Here is a 17,708-nt window from a genome sequence, read left to right as displayed (position 1 = left end):
ACTGGAGGTACACAGCATCCCATCACAGATATTTTCAGGTTTTTGGCCCCACTCAGACTGGAGGTACATTCCTTTCCACAGACAGATATTTTCAGGTTGTTGGCCCTGCTCTGACTGGAGGTACACAGCATCCCATCACAGATATTTCCAGGTTGTTGACCCTACTCGAACTGGAGGTAAATTGCTTCCCATCACAGATATTTTCAGGTTATGGACAATACTCTGATTGGAGGTACACTGCTTTCCGTAGCAGATATTTTCAGATTGTTGGCCCTAACCTGATTGCAGGTACATTGCTTCCCATCACAGATATTTTCAGGTTTTTTACTCTACTCGGATTGGAGGTATATTGCTTCCCATCACAGATATTTTCAGGTTGTTGGCCCTACTCTGCCTGGAGGTACATTCCTTCCCATCACAGATATTTTCAGGTTCTTGGCGCAACTCGGATTGGAGGTAAATTGCTTCCCATCGCAGATATTTTCAGATTGTTGGCCCTACTCTGATTGGAGGTACATTGCTTCCCACAACGGATATTTTCAGGCTGTTTACCCTACTCGGATTGGACGTACATTCCTACCCATCACAGATATTTTCAGGTTGTTGGGCCTACTCGGATTGGAGGTAAATTGCTTCCCACCACAGATATTTTCAGGTTGTTGGCCCTACTCTGATTGGAGGTACATTGCTTCCCATCACAGATATTTTCAGGTTATTGGGAATACTCTGATTGGAGGTACACTGCTTTCCGTCGGAGATTTTTTCAGGCTGTTGGCCCTACCCTGATTGGAGGGACATTGCTTCCCACAACAGATAATTTAAGGTTGTTGGCCCTACCCTGATTGGAGGTACATTGCTTCCCATCACAGATATTTTCAGGATGTTCGCCCTACTCGGACTGGAGGTACACTGCTTCCAATCACAGATATTATCAAGTTGTTGACCCTACCCTGATTGGAGGTACACAGCTTCCCATCACAGATGTTTTCAGGTTGTTGGCCCTACTCTGATTGGAGGTACATTGCTTCCCACAACGGATATTTGCAGGTTGTTGACCATACTCTGATTGAAGGTACATTGCTCCCCATCACAGATATTTTCAGGTTATGGGCAATACTCTGATTGGAGGTACACTGCTATCCGTCGCAGATATTTTCAGGTTGTTGGCCCTGCTCTGATTGGAGGTACATTGCTTCCCACCACATGTATTTTCAGGTTGTTGGCCCTACTCTGATTGGAGGTACATTGCTTCCCATCACACATATTTTCAGGTTGTTGGCCATACTCAGACTGGATGTACATTGCTTCCCATCACAGATATTTTCAGGATGTTCGCCCCACTCTGATTGAAGGTACATTGCTTCCCATCACAGATATTTTCAGATTGTTGGCCCTAACCTGATTGGAGGTACATTGCTTCCCATCACAGATGTTTTCAGGTTGTTGGCCATACTCTGCCTGAAGGTACATTGCTTCCTACAAGAGATATTTTCAGGTTTTTTACCCTACTCGGACTGGAGGTACATTCCTTCCCATCACAGATATTTTCAGATTGTTGGCCCTAACCTGATTGGAGGTACATTGCTTCCCATCACAGATATTTTCAGGTTTTCTACTCTACTCGGATTGGAGGTATATTGCTTCCCATCACAGATATTTTCAGGTTGTTGGCCCTACTCTGCCTGGAGGTACATTCCTTCCCATCACAGATATTTTCAGGTTCTTGGCGCAACTCGGATTGGAGGTAAATTGCTTAACATCGCAGATATTTTCAGATTGTTGGCCCTACTCTGATTGAAGGTACATTGCTTCCCACAACCGATATTTTCAGGTTGTTTACCCTACTCGGATTGGACGTACATTCCTACCCATCACAGATATTTTCAGGTTGTTGGGCCAACTCGGATTGGAGGTAAATTGCTTCCCACCACAGATATTTTCAGGTTGTTGGCCCTACTCTGATTGGAGGTACATTGCTTCCCATCACAGATAGTTTCAGGATGTTCGCCCTACTCGGACTGGAGGTACACTGCTTCCAATCACAGATATTATCAAGTTGTTGACCCTACCCTGATTGGAGGTACATTGCTTCCCATCACAGATGTTTTCAGGTTGTTGGCCCTAACCTGATTGGAGGTACATTGCTTCCCACAACGGATATTTTTAGGTTGTTGACCATACTCTGATTGAAGGTACATTGCTCCCCATCACAGATATTTTCAGGTTATGGGCAATACTCTGATTGGAGGTACACTGCTATCCGTCGCAGATATTTTCAGGTTGTTGGCCCTGCTCTGATTGGAGGTACATTGCTTCCCATCAAATGTATTTTCAGGTTGTTGGCCCTACTCTGATTGGAGGTACATTGCTTCCCATCACACATATTTTCAGGTTGTTGGCCATACTCTGACTGGATGTACATTGCTTCCCTTCACACATATTTTCAGGATGTTCGCCCTACTCTGATTGAAGGTACATTGCTTCCCATCACAGATATTTTCAGATTGTTGGCCCTAACCTGATTGGAGGTACATTGCTTCCCATCACAGATGTTTTCAGGTTGTTGGCCATACTCTGACTGAAGGTACATTGCTTCCTACAAGAGATATTTTCAGGTTTTTTACCCTACTCGGACTGGAGGTACATTCCTTCCCATCACAGATATTTTCAGATTGTTGGCCCTAACCTGATTGGAGGTACATTGCTTCCCATCACAGATATTTTCAGGTTTTTTACTCTACTCGGATTGGAGGTATATTGCTTCCCATCACAGATATTTTCAGGTTGTTGGCCCTGCTCTGATTGGAGGTACATTGCTTCCCATCAAATGTATTTTCAGGTTGTTGGCCCTACTCTGATTGGAGGTACATTGCTTCCCATCACACATATTTTCAGGATGTTCGCCCTACTCTGATTGAAGGTACATTGCTTCCCATCACAGATATTTTCAGATTGTTGGCCCTAACCTGATTGGAGGTACATTGCTTCCCATCACAGATGTTTTCAGGTTGTTGGCCATACTCTGACTGAAGGTACATTGCTTCCTACAAGAGATATTTTCAGGTTTTTTACCCTACTCGGACTGGAGGTACATTGCTTCCCATCACAGATATTTTTAGGTTGTTGGCCCTACTCTGATTAGAGGTACACAGCATCCCATCACAGATATTTTCAGATTGTTGGCCCTACTCTGCCTGGAGGTACATTGCTTCCTACAACAGATATTTTCAAGTTGTTTACCCTACTCGGACTGGAGGTACATTGCTTCCCATCACAGATATTTTCAGGTTGTTGGCCCTACTCTGCCTGGAGGTACACTGCTTCCCACCACAGATATTTCCTTGGCAAGTCTCCCTTTTGTCGTTTTAGCTGGATTTGAGTGAACATTTCTTCTCTACAGGTTCTTACTTGATTGTGAGTTTGTGAACAACATCAGAAATGATGATGAATGCTTTGAACTTACATAGTACTGAATAGTATTGTATTCAATTTTATAGTCTAATACAGTTATTGAATTTGAAATTCAGATATAAATTCTAACTTTGAAATACACCAGACTACAAAGCTGCAACCATAAAAGACACCAAATTTATCATCTTTTGAATAATTCCCCACTTATGCTTTAAGGTGCTCATTGCAAATTACAATACATCATTTTAAATAGAATGTACTGCCACATGTATACCCACTAACAGGCATCGTAGTATATGCATATATATTGATCACAATATATTGATAAAGAAGATTGAGATGATTGGACCTTGTTAATCACATTATCAATTTGCATCACAAAAATATTGCCAGAGTTCAACTTCAGGTCATTGAAAAAAACAATTGATCAGTTTTGAAAATAAATGTTGTGTATCTTTAAAATTCAATCTTCATGAATTATGTCATGGATACATAACATAATGTATGCCAAATATATTGATTCCCTCTGGTCATTCTTTATGACTGAGCATTGAAACAAAAATTGAATCGATCGACAATCACAAAATCGATTCGCATAAAAAAATTATTGCCTACTCTGATCCAAACAGTCCATTAGTAAATCACATAAATGTCATCCTTAAATGCAATCAAATATACGTATACCACTAAATACTATCAAAGAAATATCACAGATTAGGAGTTTATCAACTTTGAATAGTTCTTAACTGAAGCTTTTAGTTTCAACAATATATCAGTTGAAATAGAATGCACTGACCCATATATCACAGGTATTCTAGTATATGCATATATACTGGTCACCATATATTGACAAAGAGGATTGACATGACTGTAGTTTTGTTAATCACACAATCAATTTGCACCATATCAAATATTGCCAGGATTCAACTTCCAAAATTTAAATCTATCATTTAGATAATATCATGTTCTGTGTGATATGTATCTTTCAAATTCAAATTTCACTGATTACATCAACTATATACACATGTAGTTGGCAAAATATATTATGACTGACCACTGACACTCAGAAAATCAATTTGCATCATAAAAATTATCGCCTACTCTAATCCAAAACAGACCACTAGTAAATCACACAAAAATCATCTCTGAATGGAATCAAATATACATATATCACTAAGTAATATCAAAGAAATATCACAGATCGAATAAGTGTTCCAGTAAGAACAGTAAACAATATATCCATGTCAAAACAAATAAAAAAGACCAGTTCACTTTTCCAAATCATTGTCGAGTTCATAGCCAGGTCCGTTAGGGAAAACCATCACTGAGCATATCTAAAATTTCTTACTTTCCATCAGAACCCTTCTTGGAGAATTTCTTCTTCAGGAAGGATTCTTTGTCCTTCATCTTAGCTGTAGAGATCAGCTGTACAGGAAAGAAGCCATATTTCTTCTTCTTCTTCATTTTCCCCTTCTTAATGTAGCCATATGCGCGGCCATCAGGAGCAGATTCGTGGTCAGTGATGTAAATCTTTTGTCCTACAAAATCCAAAACAAGGAGAGGTGTAGTCCCTGTTATAAAGCATGAAGTCCAAAGTGCCTTTGGCAGCACCAATGTAATCATCTACAGTACTTCACATGCTCATTATTTGCAGATTCTTAATCACTGATGTCATCACCTTTTGTTAAATATGAAAATAATGCTTCAAATACCAATCTTTACTGCCTCGCTGTATATTTTAGTCAGTGTCTTATACTTCTTAATAGAATGAACTTGTATAACACAGTCAAGTATAATTATGGTAATGAATACTGTTATGCCTGTCAATATACCTGCTTTGAATGTGAGTTCATCCTCTGAGCGTGCAGTGAAGTCCTTCACAGCATACACTTTGACCTTCTTGGTTGTTGCTGGCTTCAAGACATAGTTGGGGTCTGCAGACGGGGGCACTGGAAGTGATGGATGCACTTTCTGGGTGTCAGCATAAGAGTCAGAGTCCGCTGAAAGGGGAATTGATACTTTCCATCCTGATTGTGTTCACTTCTTGTAAATGTCACTTTCCATATACAACTAAACACAAACTATCATTCACAAATTAGAAGTCTTAAGTCATAGTAAACAAGTCCACATGTTAAACAATGCTGCAAGATATTGAAGGGAACATGTCTCCCAGGAAATGGATCACTAACATCATTCACTGATCAATTCACAAAAGATCCGTACAATGATCTATACCCTTAATATTCTCATCTGATCAGGACAATGTATAACCAGATTCTCCTTTCGCGCCTCTCCTTTCGCTATTCATCCTGAAGCTCACACTTCTTGCATTAGTAGTAGGAAGAAGAATTGTCTTAGTCACTGCTGGTTTTTTCATTTAATAACTGAAATATGTTGACATTCAGTAAGTCTGAACTCTGAACTTCCAGATAAGGACAAGATAGAATACTTACAGTCACTCAGGCCCTTGAAATTTTCCACTATGGTTTCTGTGACGACAGGAGCTGTGTGTGGTGTTGTCTCCATCACAGCGTTGGGAATCTCAACATCTGGTTGGCGGTATGTAGTCACCAGCCTTGGGGTAGTGAGTTTTATGGGACGGGAATGCTCCCATGAGTCTAAAGATAACATAAATTCCATTCAGACCGTGGGTAAAACCCTCCTGTTGAAAATGTAATGTCTTCCAATACCTTGTCATCTTACTTTTTAAAGATGTTTTGCTAAAATACTTTAAGACCTTGTATTCACCTAGTATGACATTTATATTGAGCAGGTGAACATATATTTTGTCATGGTGCAACATTAAAACCTGAGGGTGCACCAGATGCATGTGGGTTTCATCTACTTAAATCAACCCGCTTATGTTCACGGACTTGCCTATTGTACTGCCTGTCACGTACAAGGACAGGCATAATCTACTAGTCTTTACTGAAGTCTGTGGTACTGCCTGTCATGTACAAGGACACACATAATCTACTAGTCTTTACTGAAGTCTGTGGTACTGCCTGTCATGTACAAGGACATGCAATAATCTACTAGTCTTTACTTAAATCTGTGGTACTGCCTGCCATGTACAAGGACACACAAAATCTACTAGTCTTTACTGAAATCTGTGGTACTGCCTGTCATGTACAAGGACACACATAATCTACTAGTCTTTACTGAAGTCTGTGGTACTGCCTGTCATGTACAAGGACATGCATAATCTACTAGTCTTTACTTAAATCTGTGGTACTGCCTGCCATGTACAAGGACACACATAATCTACTAGCCTTTACTTAAGTCTGTGGTACTGCCTGTCATGTACAAGGACACACATAATCTACTAGTCTTTACTTAAATCTGTGGTACCCACCCTCATTGTCATCATCATCTGAGGATACTCTGGTCTGAACAAACACAGCTGTGTTGTCTCTGGCGGACAAGTTTTGACTGTAAAACACATACATCACCAAATCAGTCATAGACCTCAGTGACATCAACAACATGGATGATATTGTCACAATGTGTCTATCAAAGAATTACCACATGATACAGTAGTTTCTCTTCCACGTACCATTGCAAATCAGGGCTCCTTTCAGCAACCTTTACTTAGGTTAACCTTAAGTCCCCTTCTTTAACATTTCACTAAGACCACCTTAGTAACATACAGTCATCTTAGTGCTCTGTGAAAGGAGTCCCAGATACAAATGACAGATTCATGAAATCTTTCGCACTTTCTACAAAATGCATCTTAATCTAGGAACCCTCAAAAACAAAATCTCGTACAGTATGTTCACTATGCAATACACAACTACTGCCAGACATCAGATGGGACTGATCATCATAAAGACAACCTGAGATGACTTACACAACATCTGACACCAGGGACTGTCTTGTTGTGGCCCACCTCCCAGGTGACTCCAGGTCTGACTTCTCTTCTGTTGTCCCACTTGATCTTTGTTTGCTTACTTCCTTTTGTTCCTTGACTTCTGATGGGTGAAACTGTGTCGATAGAGCATAGGTTTACAACACAGATTGGGGATATCATCATACATCGCAATATTGATGTGTCACTAAATGTGCACTATCACCACTGTGTTGATTCAACATAGGTTTACAACACAGACTGGGGATATCATCACACATCGCAATATTGATGTGTCGCTAAATGTGCACTATCACCACTGTGTTGATTCAACATAGGTTTACAACACAGATTGGGGATATCATCACACATCGCAATATTGATGTGTCGCTAAATGTGCACTATCACCACTGTGTTGATTCAACATAGGTTTACAACACAGACTGGGGATGTCAGCATACATAGCAATATTGATGTGTCGCTAAATATGTACTATCACGGCTGCATCGATACATTGTAACAAATTCAAGACTTCCAACATTGTGTTACTGAAGAAATATTTTAACATTGAAGCTGAAATGAACTGCTAAACTCACCTCTTCTTTGGGAAACTTATGCTCATACACATAGAACTGATTGAAGAAACCAATTTCTCGCTGAATGTCAAGCTTCTCCAGCTCGGAGATACCTTCTTCAAATATTGCCTTCAATTTCTCTTTCCTGAAGTGAGGAATACAAGTCGCACTTTATACAGTATATCTCAACATACCAGAGTTGTAAAATATTAAAGTACTGGCCATTTGCTCAAGTGGTAGGGGTAGTCCCCTTTAAATTATTTCATCCATCCCTGAACACCAAGTGGCCACTCCCTAGCACCTTAACAGTTGGTACAAACTGGACACTCTGAGACTGATTCCAAGATTTGTTATGCCATTTGGAATGCAAATACTGTGTACACATGTTTTCAAAAGGTTTTGGGGGAGCATCTTCATAAAACTATCAAAGCCAGTTTCAATTAATATCTTAGGTAAATATTTCAAGCCTCACCTTTGAAACTCTACATTTTTGTTGCTCTTCAACATCATACCCAATACAGTCTTTAGGTTTTCAAGGCGAGTCATCTCAAAGGCATCAGAATCATTCTGGAATTTCTTCATTTCCTGAAATAACAAATATTCCTCATGATTCTGTCAGAATTGTAAACCTTCTCAAAAACAAAAAGACTAAGTCTCCATTAAAGAAAAATGTGGCTAACTTCTCACATGTACCATGGCAATGCAAATTTATGTAACTGTTCTTCATCCATATCAATACCTCAATGAAAGTCATTCGTGTGGATTTTTCCTGGCGGAGCTTGTCTTTGTAGGTTGTCTTGGCCCCTGCAGCTTCAGCCTCCAGTTTCTGCCAGTGCCCCAAGAGAACCTGGAACTTGGTGGGATTGTCCTCCCTCCCTCTGTAGGCTTCATCCAGCTGTGGCTTGAAGTCATTTGCCTTGTCCTTTGTCTGGTAGAACTCCTGGAATAGCATGGGGGAATACGTCCACAGACACACTAGTGATGTTGTCATTTCTTGTTGTACTGACAGACCACAACACATCATTGTCATCCATCAGTGATCAGTGGTGTATGGTTAGAAAACAGCCAGCAGGTATGGTTTTACACCGCCTTTAGCAATATTCCAGAAATATCACCATGTGGTATACCAGAAATAGGTTTCATGCAGTACCCATGTGGGGAATATAACCCAGATCTTCGGTGTCACTAGCCAACATTTTAAACACTATTGCTATTAAACATGTAAGGGAAGACTGGGTGCCTGAAGACCACATTTACAAGACATATGCATTTATCAAAACATTGGAGGAACTGCAACATCAAGCAGCCAATTGGCCAAGTGTTATTGCTTGTGGGTTTCAATTAGAAAGTATTCAAGTAATAAATGTATGTGGGAACAATAATTGATACTTTATGACAAAATATTTACTGAAATTGATGCTGATGCTGTCTGTTTATAACCACTCACATCTTTCAGCTGGTCAACCTGCTTCTCCAGCTTCATCTGTGTTTTCCTTGCCTTCACATACGTTGACTGTATGGCCTCCTTGGATGCATTGACACTTTCTGAGTGGATGTACCTAAGACGCCAGAATTAGAAAATATCACAAACCCATTGTTAATTATTGAAAATATACTGAACTGCAAAAGAAATGCAACTCTTTTTCTCAAGTTTTAAACAGAAGGTATAACCATGAACACGTATGTTTTTGAGATTTAATTTTGATCGTAGCCACTTTGTTAAGAATGAGCTTAAGAAGTTTGTGAGGCCAAGAACATTTTGAGATTAGCTAGTCTGGCAATTAACAGTGAACACCAAACCATAATATCTCAAGTCACAATTTTCTAAATTTGTTTCAACATGACATGATGATTCTCTGCCAATCAACAACGAGGCATTATCAGTGACAATATGAACATATTTAAAGAAACAGATAGATCACTAAGAATAGAAAAAAACAGTAATCAGAGAAACACAATACTAAATACTTGTTTCATTTGACTAAAATCAATTTGACCTTGACAACTGTGACTATAAACTGAAAGGGCACTTTTCATGCTACTGACTCTACAGGGATATCAGTATTCAGCACAAATGGTATTCAGATTGAATGCTGTTTTATGCCAATCAGCAAAATCCAGTTGTGTGACAGAGGACTATGAATTATGAAGTTCTGGCTCCAACACAAACCTGTGGCTGAGAGTACAATCAAAGGTCAATCACACAAAGGTTATGGGGATGTCACACATATATATCAGATAAATAGCAGTGATTTATGCTTCAGTCAGCTCTTGTCATAAGCACTGTTTAGCAGCGATGCTTACTCTCTCCCAAATGAGTACGTAAATTCATTTCTACCTGAGTCAGTACTTACTCATGGAGGCGTTCAATTGGGCCTTCTGAAGCATACATGGCTTCAAGGCATTTAGCATGCAGATTCTCCTTCTGTTTTACAGATTCCATCCAGATATTCATGACAGCTTTGACCTGGTCATATGCTAAGTTGCTACCTGTACACAGAAACAAACAATTATAGGCTCACATGAGCGCCTTCCACTGGTTGTTATTAAATGCTGCATCTGAATGAGACTTATGGCTCAAATCATAAAGTCATCACAGACAGATTTTGATTCTTATGAAAAGAGTCCACATGTATGTACACATAAATAATTACACTGATTCTTGTGATAGACTATACATGGTTAAAAGTCAGTGACCCATGTTGATGGGGTTGGTATTTCTGTGACTTAGTTTTGATGTCATACATATTTTGTATACAAAGATATTTTTGTCTTTTCAAACCTACCAATTTGGGTCATCACACTCTCTTGCCATTTGGTTCGGAAGTCCTTGTATATTTTGCAGATTCTTCTCTCTAGTTTAGCACTGTCTGTGAGCAGGTTTTGAAGTGTTATCACTGAACTGAAAAGGAAAACTTGAAACATGAAATAACAGAACCCATAACTTGTTGGAAGCATTGGAAATTACTTGGAAAACACTTTGATTCAAAGACTGTATAATGATAATGTCCTTTACAGACTTTGACACAAGGAATTTTAAACACTAGAAATGAAGCACGAAAATCCAGTGCTTATAGTTCCCTTGGTTCAATTACTTTTACAGCCAACCTAAAACACTTGAATGAACTATGCTATAACACACTAACATCAAGTTATTCTTCAGACAGATATTTCAACATTCGGTCTACCACAGCCATGCAGGGATCAAATTGCTGCTAGGCATTAATATTCTCCGGGATGTTTTTATCCTCTCACCAGCTGCTCACATTCCAGTTTGTTGACTTGACCACCTTACTGTTTTTTATTGTTTATTGGTAGTTGTCTGGTTTTGTTTCTTTTTGTTGCTGGTTTCAACTTCACTCCAGATAATTGTTTTGGTCTTGTTTGGGACGGGTGGTTTTGTTTCGGGGAGGGGGTTGGGGGTTGAGGGTTGGGGGTTAGGGGGTTGGGGGGTGTTGTCAATTTAAATGTGTGTTTATTTGTTTCCCTAAGATTTTTTTAAATCTGACACGCATAGTTAAATGTAAAATTGAATAAGTTCTGAAACACTGCACAAGAACCAGAGGCAATTATGCAGTAGGCGGGATATTTTATGGGCGTTTCTTTCAATTACACGTTTATGTACAGCTTCACTTAACTGTTGAGACGGTCCTACAATGATTTAGAAATTATCTGTTGAACGGACAATGTTGTCGTTTATCTAAAATAAAAACAATGTTTGTCCACATTTTGGGTGAATAGTTCATCAAAGAAGTTGTCTTCACACAAGAATATGATATTTCGAGTGCGAATTGAGCAACAATACATCAATTTACATGTTTCCATCTTAACTCGCATAGGAAACTTCAGATTGTTATCGTCAGTGCTAGCTGACAGTTGGACAGAAGTCATGGCTCAATTTGTAAACATTTAAACGGGTGGAAACATACAAAAATATACTTATACTCACGCAGATCCGCGTGAAAAGCGTTTAAGCGCAGCTGGTGTCGCCGCCTGACACCATTTGGGTGCTTCTAAGTGTGGATCTGTCTCTGCCATGTTTGATTTTTCCGCCAGTGTGACTATCTTGATCCTTCCATGGCCGCCCCTGGGGAACAGAATGCCGTCGCTAGGGAACGCCACTACCGATACGCATTTTGATTGGAATAGCTAACACTATCCCAGGAGCCCTCGCGGCATAGAAGGAACCATAGTGGTCGAAGAAACGACGTTGTTTCCGTATGAGCGATGAAATACCTGGGCTAGAAGTCTAGATACGGTTGGTGTCACATTGTCCTGGTGTTTCAAGTTCAACATTTGTAGATCTGTTTGTGAGACAGGAAAACGATCTATGGGAGATAATCCCGTGGGCTTCTTACGACGAAAGTGTAGCGATGAGAGTTACTTCCCCTCAAGTAGAATGCAAGATGGCGTCGACCAAAGAATTCGTACCGAGGTGCATGTGATTATTTGCATGTTTACGCCCAAATACGCACCCTTGGCATATCATTTATAAAGGAGGTTGACTTTACAATTACATATGATACAGAGGTATGAACAACCCAAAAGCGAATTAAACACGGTCCTTACTTTTTATGCATTTCAATGATTTCATCATTCTGAGCACAAACCAGTACTGGCATTTGGAAAAGAAAGATTTTGGAAGTATGTAAGGTCTCTGCTTTACTGGGGAGACACTGTGTTGAAGGTAGGAAGAAAGTCTGGCATCAAGTAGATGACACGATCCTTATTAATTGCTCACAGAGACAGTTTACTTTGGTGATCTTACAACTCCTTCTAATGTCTGTACTGACCCAACAGTACTTGCATTTGATGACGACGTGGTTAATAAGAAAAACCTTTTTCAGTGACTAATCTGCTGAAATCCAAAGCCCAGACCGTGCGGGACGGACCCGAGAACAACCAAAAGTATTCCATTGGGAATATTCCGGTAAAAGTACGTTGATAAAGTGTTACATGTTGGTGTTGGCTTTGTTCCAATAATTTCAACCCACTCTGTTAAAACTAGTTGAAGGAATACACTCTAAGATACCAAGTCCTCCCAAAAATCAGACATGATATTCATTGTTCTATAAGGTTTTACAGACATGCTTACAATAATTATTGTATTTTAAAATTTCATGAGCAATGGATTGATGGTTGTTGGTTTGATGAGGTTTTGTCATTGTGCTTATTATGAATGCATTCAAAAGGAAAGAGTTACAATTGCTTATCGTGAGCTCTCATGCTTAAGTACAGTAACAGTCTCTAAGTTTCAACTTTTGAACATGAATGACATATAAACCTGCAGCATAAGGCTTTGTTTTCTGCAGGTCTGTTATTGACTGTTCCAGTACTATCTTCATTCTTCATACCTGCGTAAGGGTATTAGCAGGAACTTGTCTTTTACTGAATTTGTACTGTACATAATTAACCTGTATCCTCATAAATATGTTCTTTTATAACTGTTATTGTTTTGTCTTAAATAATTTGTGCACACAGGCATTTACAAATCTGTGTTCTGCAAATGATCTTCACTTTGGGTAAATTTATAGAGTGATCTGTCAGTGAAAAGTGTAACTGTAATTATTTCATCTAAGGCCGCGTAAGACTGAATCATGAAACGGCCTGAGCAAAATCTTAAGTAAGGCTAAGCTAAAGTCTGTCACCATGGCAATGCATGCTCTTCTCAGAATGCTATTATTTCATCTTTGTTAGGATGATTATAGCGGTGTTCTGTATTTTTTATTTTAAGGTCAAGGAAGGATCAAAGGGACGCAATCCAGTTGGCCAACGTTGTTGCCGATGACGGTTCAATATGAGAGTTACCTCCCTTGGTGGTCATGAGTGTGGGTTGTCTAAACATTTCACAAATGATTCTGTTTTGTTCCTGCAGAACAGTGTTAGTGTGCATTATCTTATCAAAACATTGATTACACAGCAGTTTCGCTTCATGTTTACTGGGTCCCGTCATGTTGCACAATTTAGTGCAATTGGCAGTCCAGACTTTGTGGACTAATTCCTTTAACTGGATACATTAATATTAGTCAGCATGATGTGATACATTTAAACACTTGTATATTGCAACCCTACGCCCTTCTAATTCTTGCAAACATGTCGTTCAGCGTGCTACCGCGAGCTCTGGTAAACGGAAACCTAGAAATCGTTGAAATCTCAACATGAGGCTCTGCAGCTAGAAAGATTTGGTAGTCTAGTACAAAATTAATATTATATCAGTCTACACTGAATAAGCGCAAAGAAACCCATGACAGGTGTTTCCAGTGAGCCCAATGCGCTGAGAATCATTTTACAGCCTCATCAAACAGGGACAGTCTGTGACGTCTTAGTTAAGGTCTTGCTGCCCATACCGCGCAATAAAATATAGAATTGCGATGTTATTAAACTTTAGAATTAACATTCATTTGTAAATACTATTTTCTTATGAAACAAGGAATTGGAATTCAGTGTAACCAGAGTTGTTTGTGGTGCCTGTTTTCACTTCCACTTCCACTTCCAAAATTCTGATCGGCTGAAAGAGAGGTCTTTGTCTAAATAGGTTGAACGTAATGAGCCTAATAGGACATGAATAACAAGATGTGTCTAACGAATTAATTAAGATAGCGCGTGCTTGTTTGCTTGTTCATTAAACAACACTGAGCAGTATGAAAGAGGTCTGCCAAGAGTCGCAACCGGACCAGACAATTCAATGAATGCCATCAAGAGCATCCATCTATGTGGACCCTTGAACATCCAGATTAGAACAGGTCTTCAATAACCCATGTTAGTCGCATAGATCATGCACCCTGAATTATTCTTATATCTGGAGAATAGCATTAGGGTTTCAGATAATTTTTCATCATCGGGAGTAGGTACTCCTTATTTTTTTCAATAGAAGAGTACTTAAACGCTTAAAGTACATTTGGAGCACTGAATGGAATTTAATGAAGTGTCAGTTATCTTGTATTCCGTTTCATATATGCACCTCAACATTGCTTCGCTAGTGTAAACATGCCAGTAAAAAATAAAAAGTATTTTTTCAAATAAACACGTCTGTAAATGTTTCTGCGACCGTACACCATTGTTATGATACGGATCTGATACGTTGTCTAAATTATTTCATACCATATGGTGCATATTTTTCATCCGTACATACGCTGATGCGACCCTTATCTGGAACCCTGCAGTACTATATCTACCCATCTATCACTTTATCGAGAGAGGAGAGTGGCGGTAGCGTAGTGGTTAAAGCGTTTACTGTCATGATTCCCTACATAAGTACATTGTTTAATCCCAGAGCTGAGGATGCGTCTAGCCAATCCCAGGCATCATCTGCTTCAGTGTAGGTTATCACTGCGGACTATCAGTTGCATACAACAGTTATTTAGTTTATTTATTTTGTTTATTTAGTTGTTGTTTAACGCTGCACTGTTTGTAGGTATGTGGCAACGGTCTGTAAATAAGCACTTCCACAACCCGGTGATTGACATCGTGAGTACAGATGAAAATTTGTCTTAAGTTTGGTTGTTTTTGCTTAGCTAAGCCTCGGGCTAAAGCGGCCTTCACACGTCAAACTAACATGCAATTTCGGAGTTGTCGAGAAATAGGATAAGTCTCTCTCTATTCTTTACAGCTTTTCCATTAAACTGTGAGTGTTGTCAAACTCTCGTTCTTCAGAAACAACCGATCGCAGTTTGACATGTGGAAAAGGGAGTTTGACAACTTTCAAAATGTCAACAGCATGCGTTGTGGAACTTTAGTTTATCGTGTGAAGGCCGCGTAAGACTTTCGTGATCCCGGTTCCAGTTCTTATCCAGAGAACTGTTTCACAAACCTATCGTAGCGCTACGACCATCGATGTTACCGAACCTTCGATTCGAACCTTCGACCAGCGGATCCTGTCTCGGTTAAAGAAAACAACTCCACATCGTGATACGCTGCACATTTGCGCCACTCTCCTATAAGAAGGCATTGTGTTGTCCTTGTTTGTGGTTAATCGCGTCAATATTTGTGCGTCTATAAACATGAGACATAACATTGTTATGTTAGCAATATTCCAACACCACATTCGTCGTCTCTTACGACAAGTATGGTTGCTTACAGCCAATTCTAGCCCGGGGGTCTATATTCTGGAAACGTTAGTAGCCCTAAGAATTTCTAACTTTGATCGTAGCCAGTGTGTTGAGAATGGAGTTAAGACGTTCGTAGGGCTACGAACGTTTCGAGAGTAGCTAGCCTGCGCCCATATTTTCAAAACATTCGTAGCCCTGAGAATTCTTAACTTTGATCGTAGCCAATGTGTGGGCTTAAGACGTTCGTAGGGCTTTACGGGAGACAAGCACGTGTTACTGAGGATAAGTTCTAACCTGGATCTTCACGGAAGACACGCACGGATTGTTGAAGATCAGTTCTAACCTGGATCATCATGGGTTGCATGGCAGTAATATATAGTCAACACATAGTTCCTGACAAGTATGAGATAAGCAACGACCTGACAAAGCGGTATTGATTTCACACCATGTATTGCACGTGCTTAATCGACATTCTACCTGTAGCAACCAAGTGTTTTCCTCCAGGTTGCTTGCCGCGCGTGCTTGTCACAAACGCGTTCACTGCGCTGGCTCATCTAATACTTGTCAAGCAGTAGTATCAGTAACAGAATTTGGAACATCTGATGGACACAGTGCGTCCGCAAGGCATTGCTGTTCGCGCTGTTCATGGTGGGCATGTCCAGCATTGAATTTGTGACATTACTGCTTAGCCATTGCCCAACAGCACACCCTGTAATACACACCAGCGATAAGACGTTTGCTAGTGGCCGTTTCGGTTTGCTATAGCTGAATATCACTGGTCGCGTCATGGTGACTCATACATTTTATCATATTCATACGCTATATAATTATTTTTTTTGTGATCATTAAAATTCTGACAATCTGATTGGTAAGCTGGGAACATTTCTGTTGATTTCATTTCCCGATGAATCTAAAAAGCTAAGCCACGCCCACCGAACCGGACTACTTTCGGACCTGAGGAATGTCGGGGAATACCTTTACACGGCTTGGGAATTTCCTTGCACTCTGGTACCCTAATGAACTTTGGATAAACATTGAAGTGATACATTGTGGTTAACATAAACAAACAACTCAAAATCACCCGTGAACGTTAATAACGGCGTAACGCCTCGACAAGAGCATGCGCATGATGGAACGTCAGTTCATGACATCGCAATCCCAGTCAGATCACAGCCTTTTTCCACTTGCGCAAATACTGCTGCCACTAACAGTCTCAGTTCCACTAGCTTCATGTCATCGGGCTTCATTTCAACTGAGTCTTTCAGTTCGGTGGTAATAATTCAAATGTTTGAACTTGAAACTTTGCTGTTACCGGGACGCGTCACGTTGTGTTGTTCTGATTCGCCACCCGATGTTAGCTTGGTTGATTGACAGCTCTTTGAGGGTGCTCTATGCTGATTGACTAATGCTTTTGTAGACGTGTCATTTTATGTCAATGAGTCACCTGAGCCATGTCACGCCATTACCGAATTCTTACACCGTTAATCGGAGGTAACAAAGATTCCTGTTTCGATGAATTTGATTATGTTTAAATAAATATCGTTGAAAGCCTATAGTATTTGTTGTTGAATTTAATTATAAGAATTGAATGTGTATTTCTTTCGTTGCATTGAGGTATGAAACTAAAAACCAATGTGCAAACTGTATGAATCCTTAAATGTAAAAATCTTGTCAATTATAAATCATGGATTGTAAGTATTTAGACGAAGTGTTTGAAAATGAGAATGTGGTCAATGGAATTGTTTGAAATGTGAATTTACGAATGTATAAGCCTTTGATTCCAAACAGAGTTCATTCTCTCAGTTTCATTTGTGTGGTATTACCTAA

General features: G+C 39.7%; 1 protein-coding gene across 1 annotated transcript; it reads right to left on the bottom strand.

Moving 5' to 3' along the window:
• Window positions 1-4,755: 4,755 nt before the first annotated feature.
• On the bottom strand, window positions 4,756-11,871 carry LOC137260831 (protein kinase C and casein kinase substrate in neurons protein 2-like). Its single transcript, XM_067798391.1, has 12 exons — window positions 11,783-11,871; window positions 10,620-10,735; window positions 10,188-10,323; window positions 9,281-9,392; window positions 8,573-8,773; window positions 8,306-8,418; window positions 7,855-7,978; window positions 7,313-7,395; window positions 6,767-6,843; window positions 5,865-6,029; window positions 5,244-5,411; window positions 4,756-4,949 (listed from the first exon to the last, which is right to left on the bottom strand). The coding sequence occupies exons 1-12, from the start codon at window positions 11,869-11,871 to the stop codon at window positions 4,756-4,758; spliced, it is 1,578 nt and encodes a 525-aa protein (XP_067654492.1).
• Between the last annotated feature and the right edge of the window lie 5,837 nt (window positions 11,872-17,708).

The sequence above is a fragment of the Haliotis asinina genome, chromosome 14 (assembly GCF_037392515.1).
Source record: "Haliotis asinina isolate JCU_RB_2024 chromosome 14, JCU_Hal_asi_v2, whole genome shotgun sequence".
Taxonomy (NCBI): Eukaryota; Metazoa; Mollusca; class Gastropoda; order Lepetellida; family Haliotidae; genus Haliotis; species Haliotis asinina.
The sequence above is the reverse complement of the archived record's forward strand: the minus strand, read 5'-3'. Positions and strand labels throughout refer to the sequence as shown.

Excerpts from the sequence above, each read along its gene's own strand:
- LOC137260831 (XM_067798391.1), bottom strand. The coding sequence starts at position 11,871 with ATGGCAGAGACAGATCCACACTTAGAAGCACCCAAATGGTGTCAGGCG. Across the intron at positions 10,736-11,782 it reads CGCTTTTCACGCGGATCTGC|TTCAGTGATAACACTTCAAA; the intron begins GTGAGTATAAGT and ends TTTCCTTTTCAG. Across the intron at positions 8,419-8,572 it reads CACGAATGACTTTCATTGAG|GAAATGAAGAAATTCCAGAA; the intron begins GTATTGATATGG and ends TTGTTATTTCAG.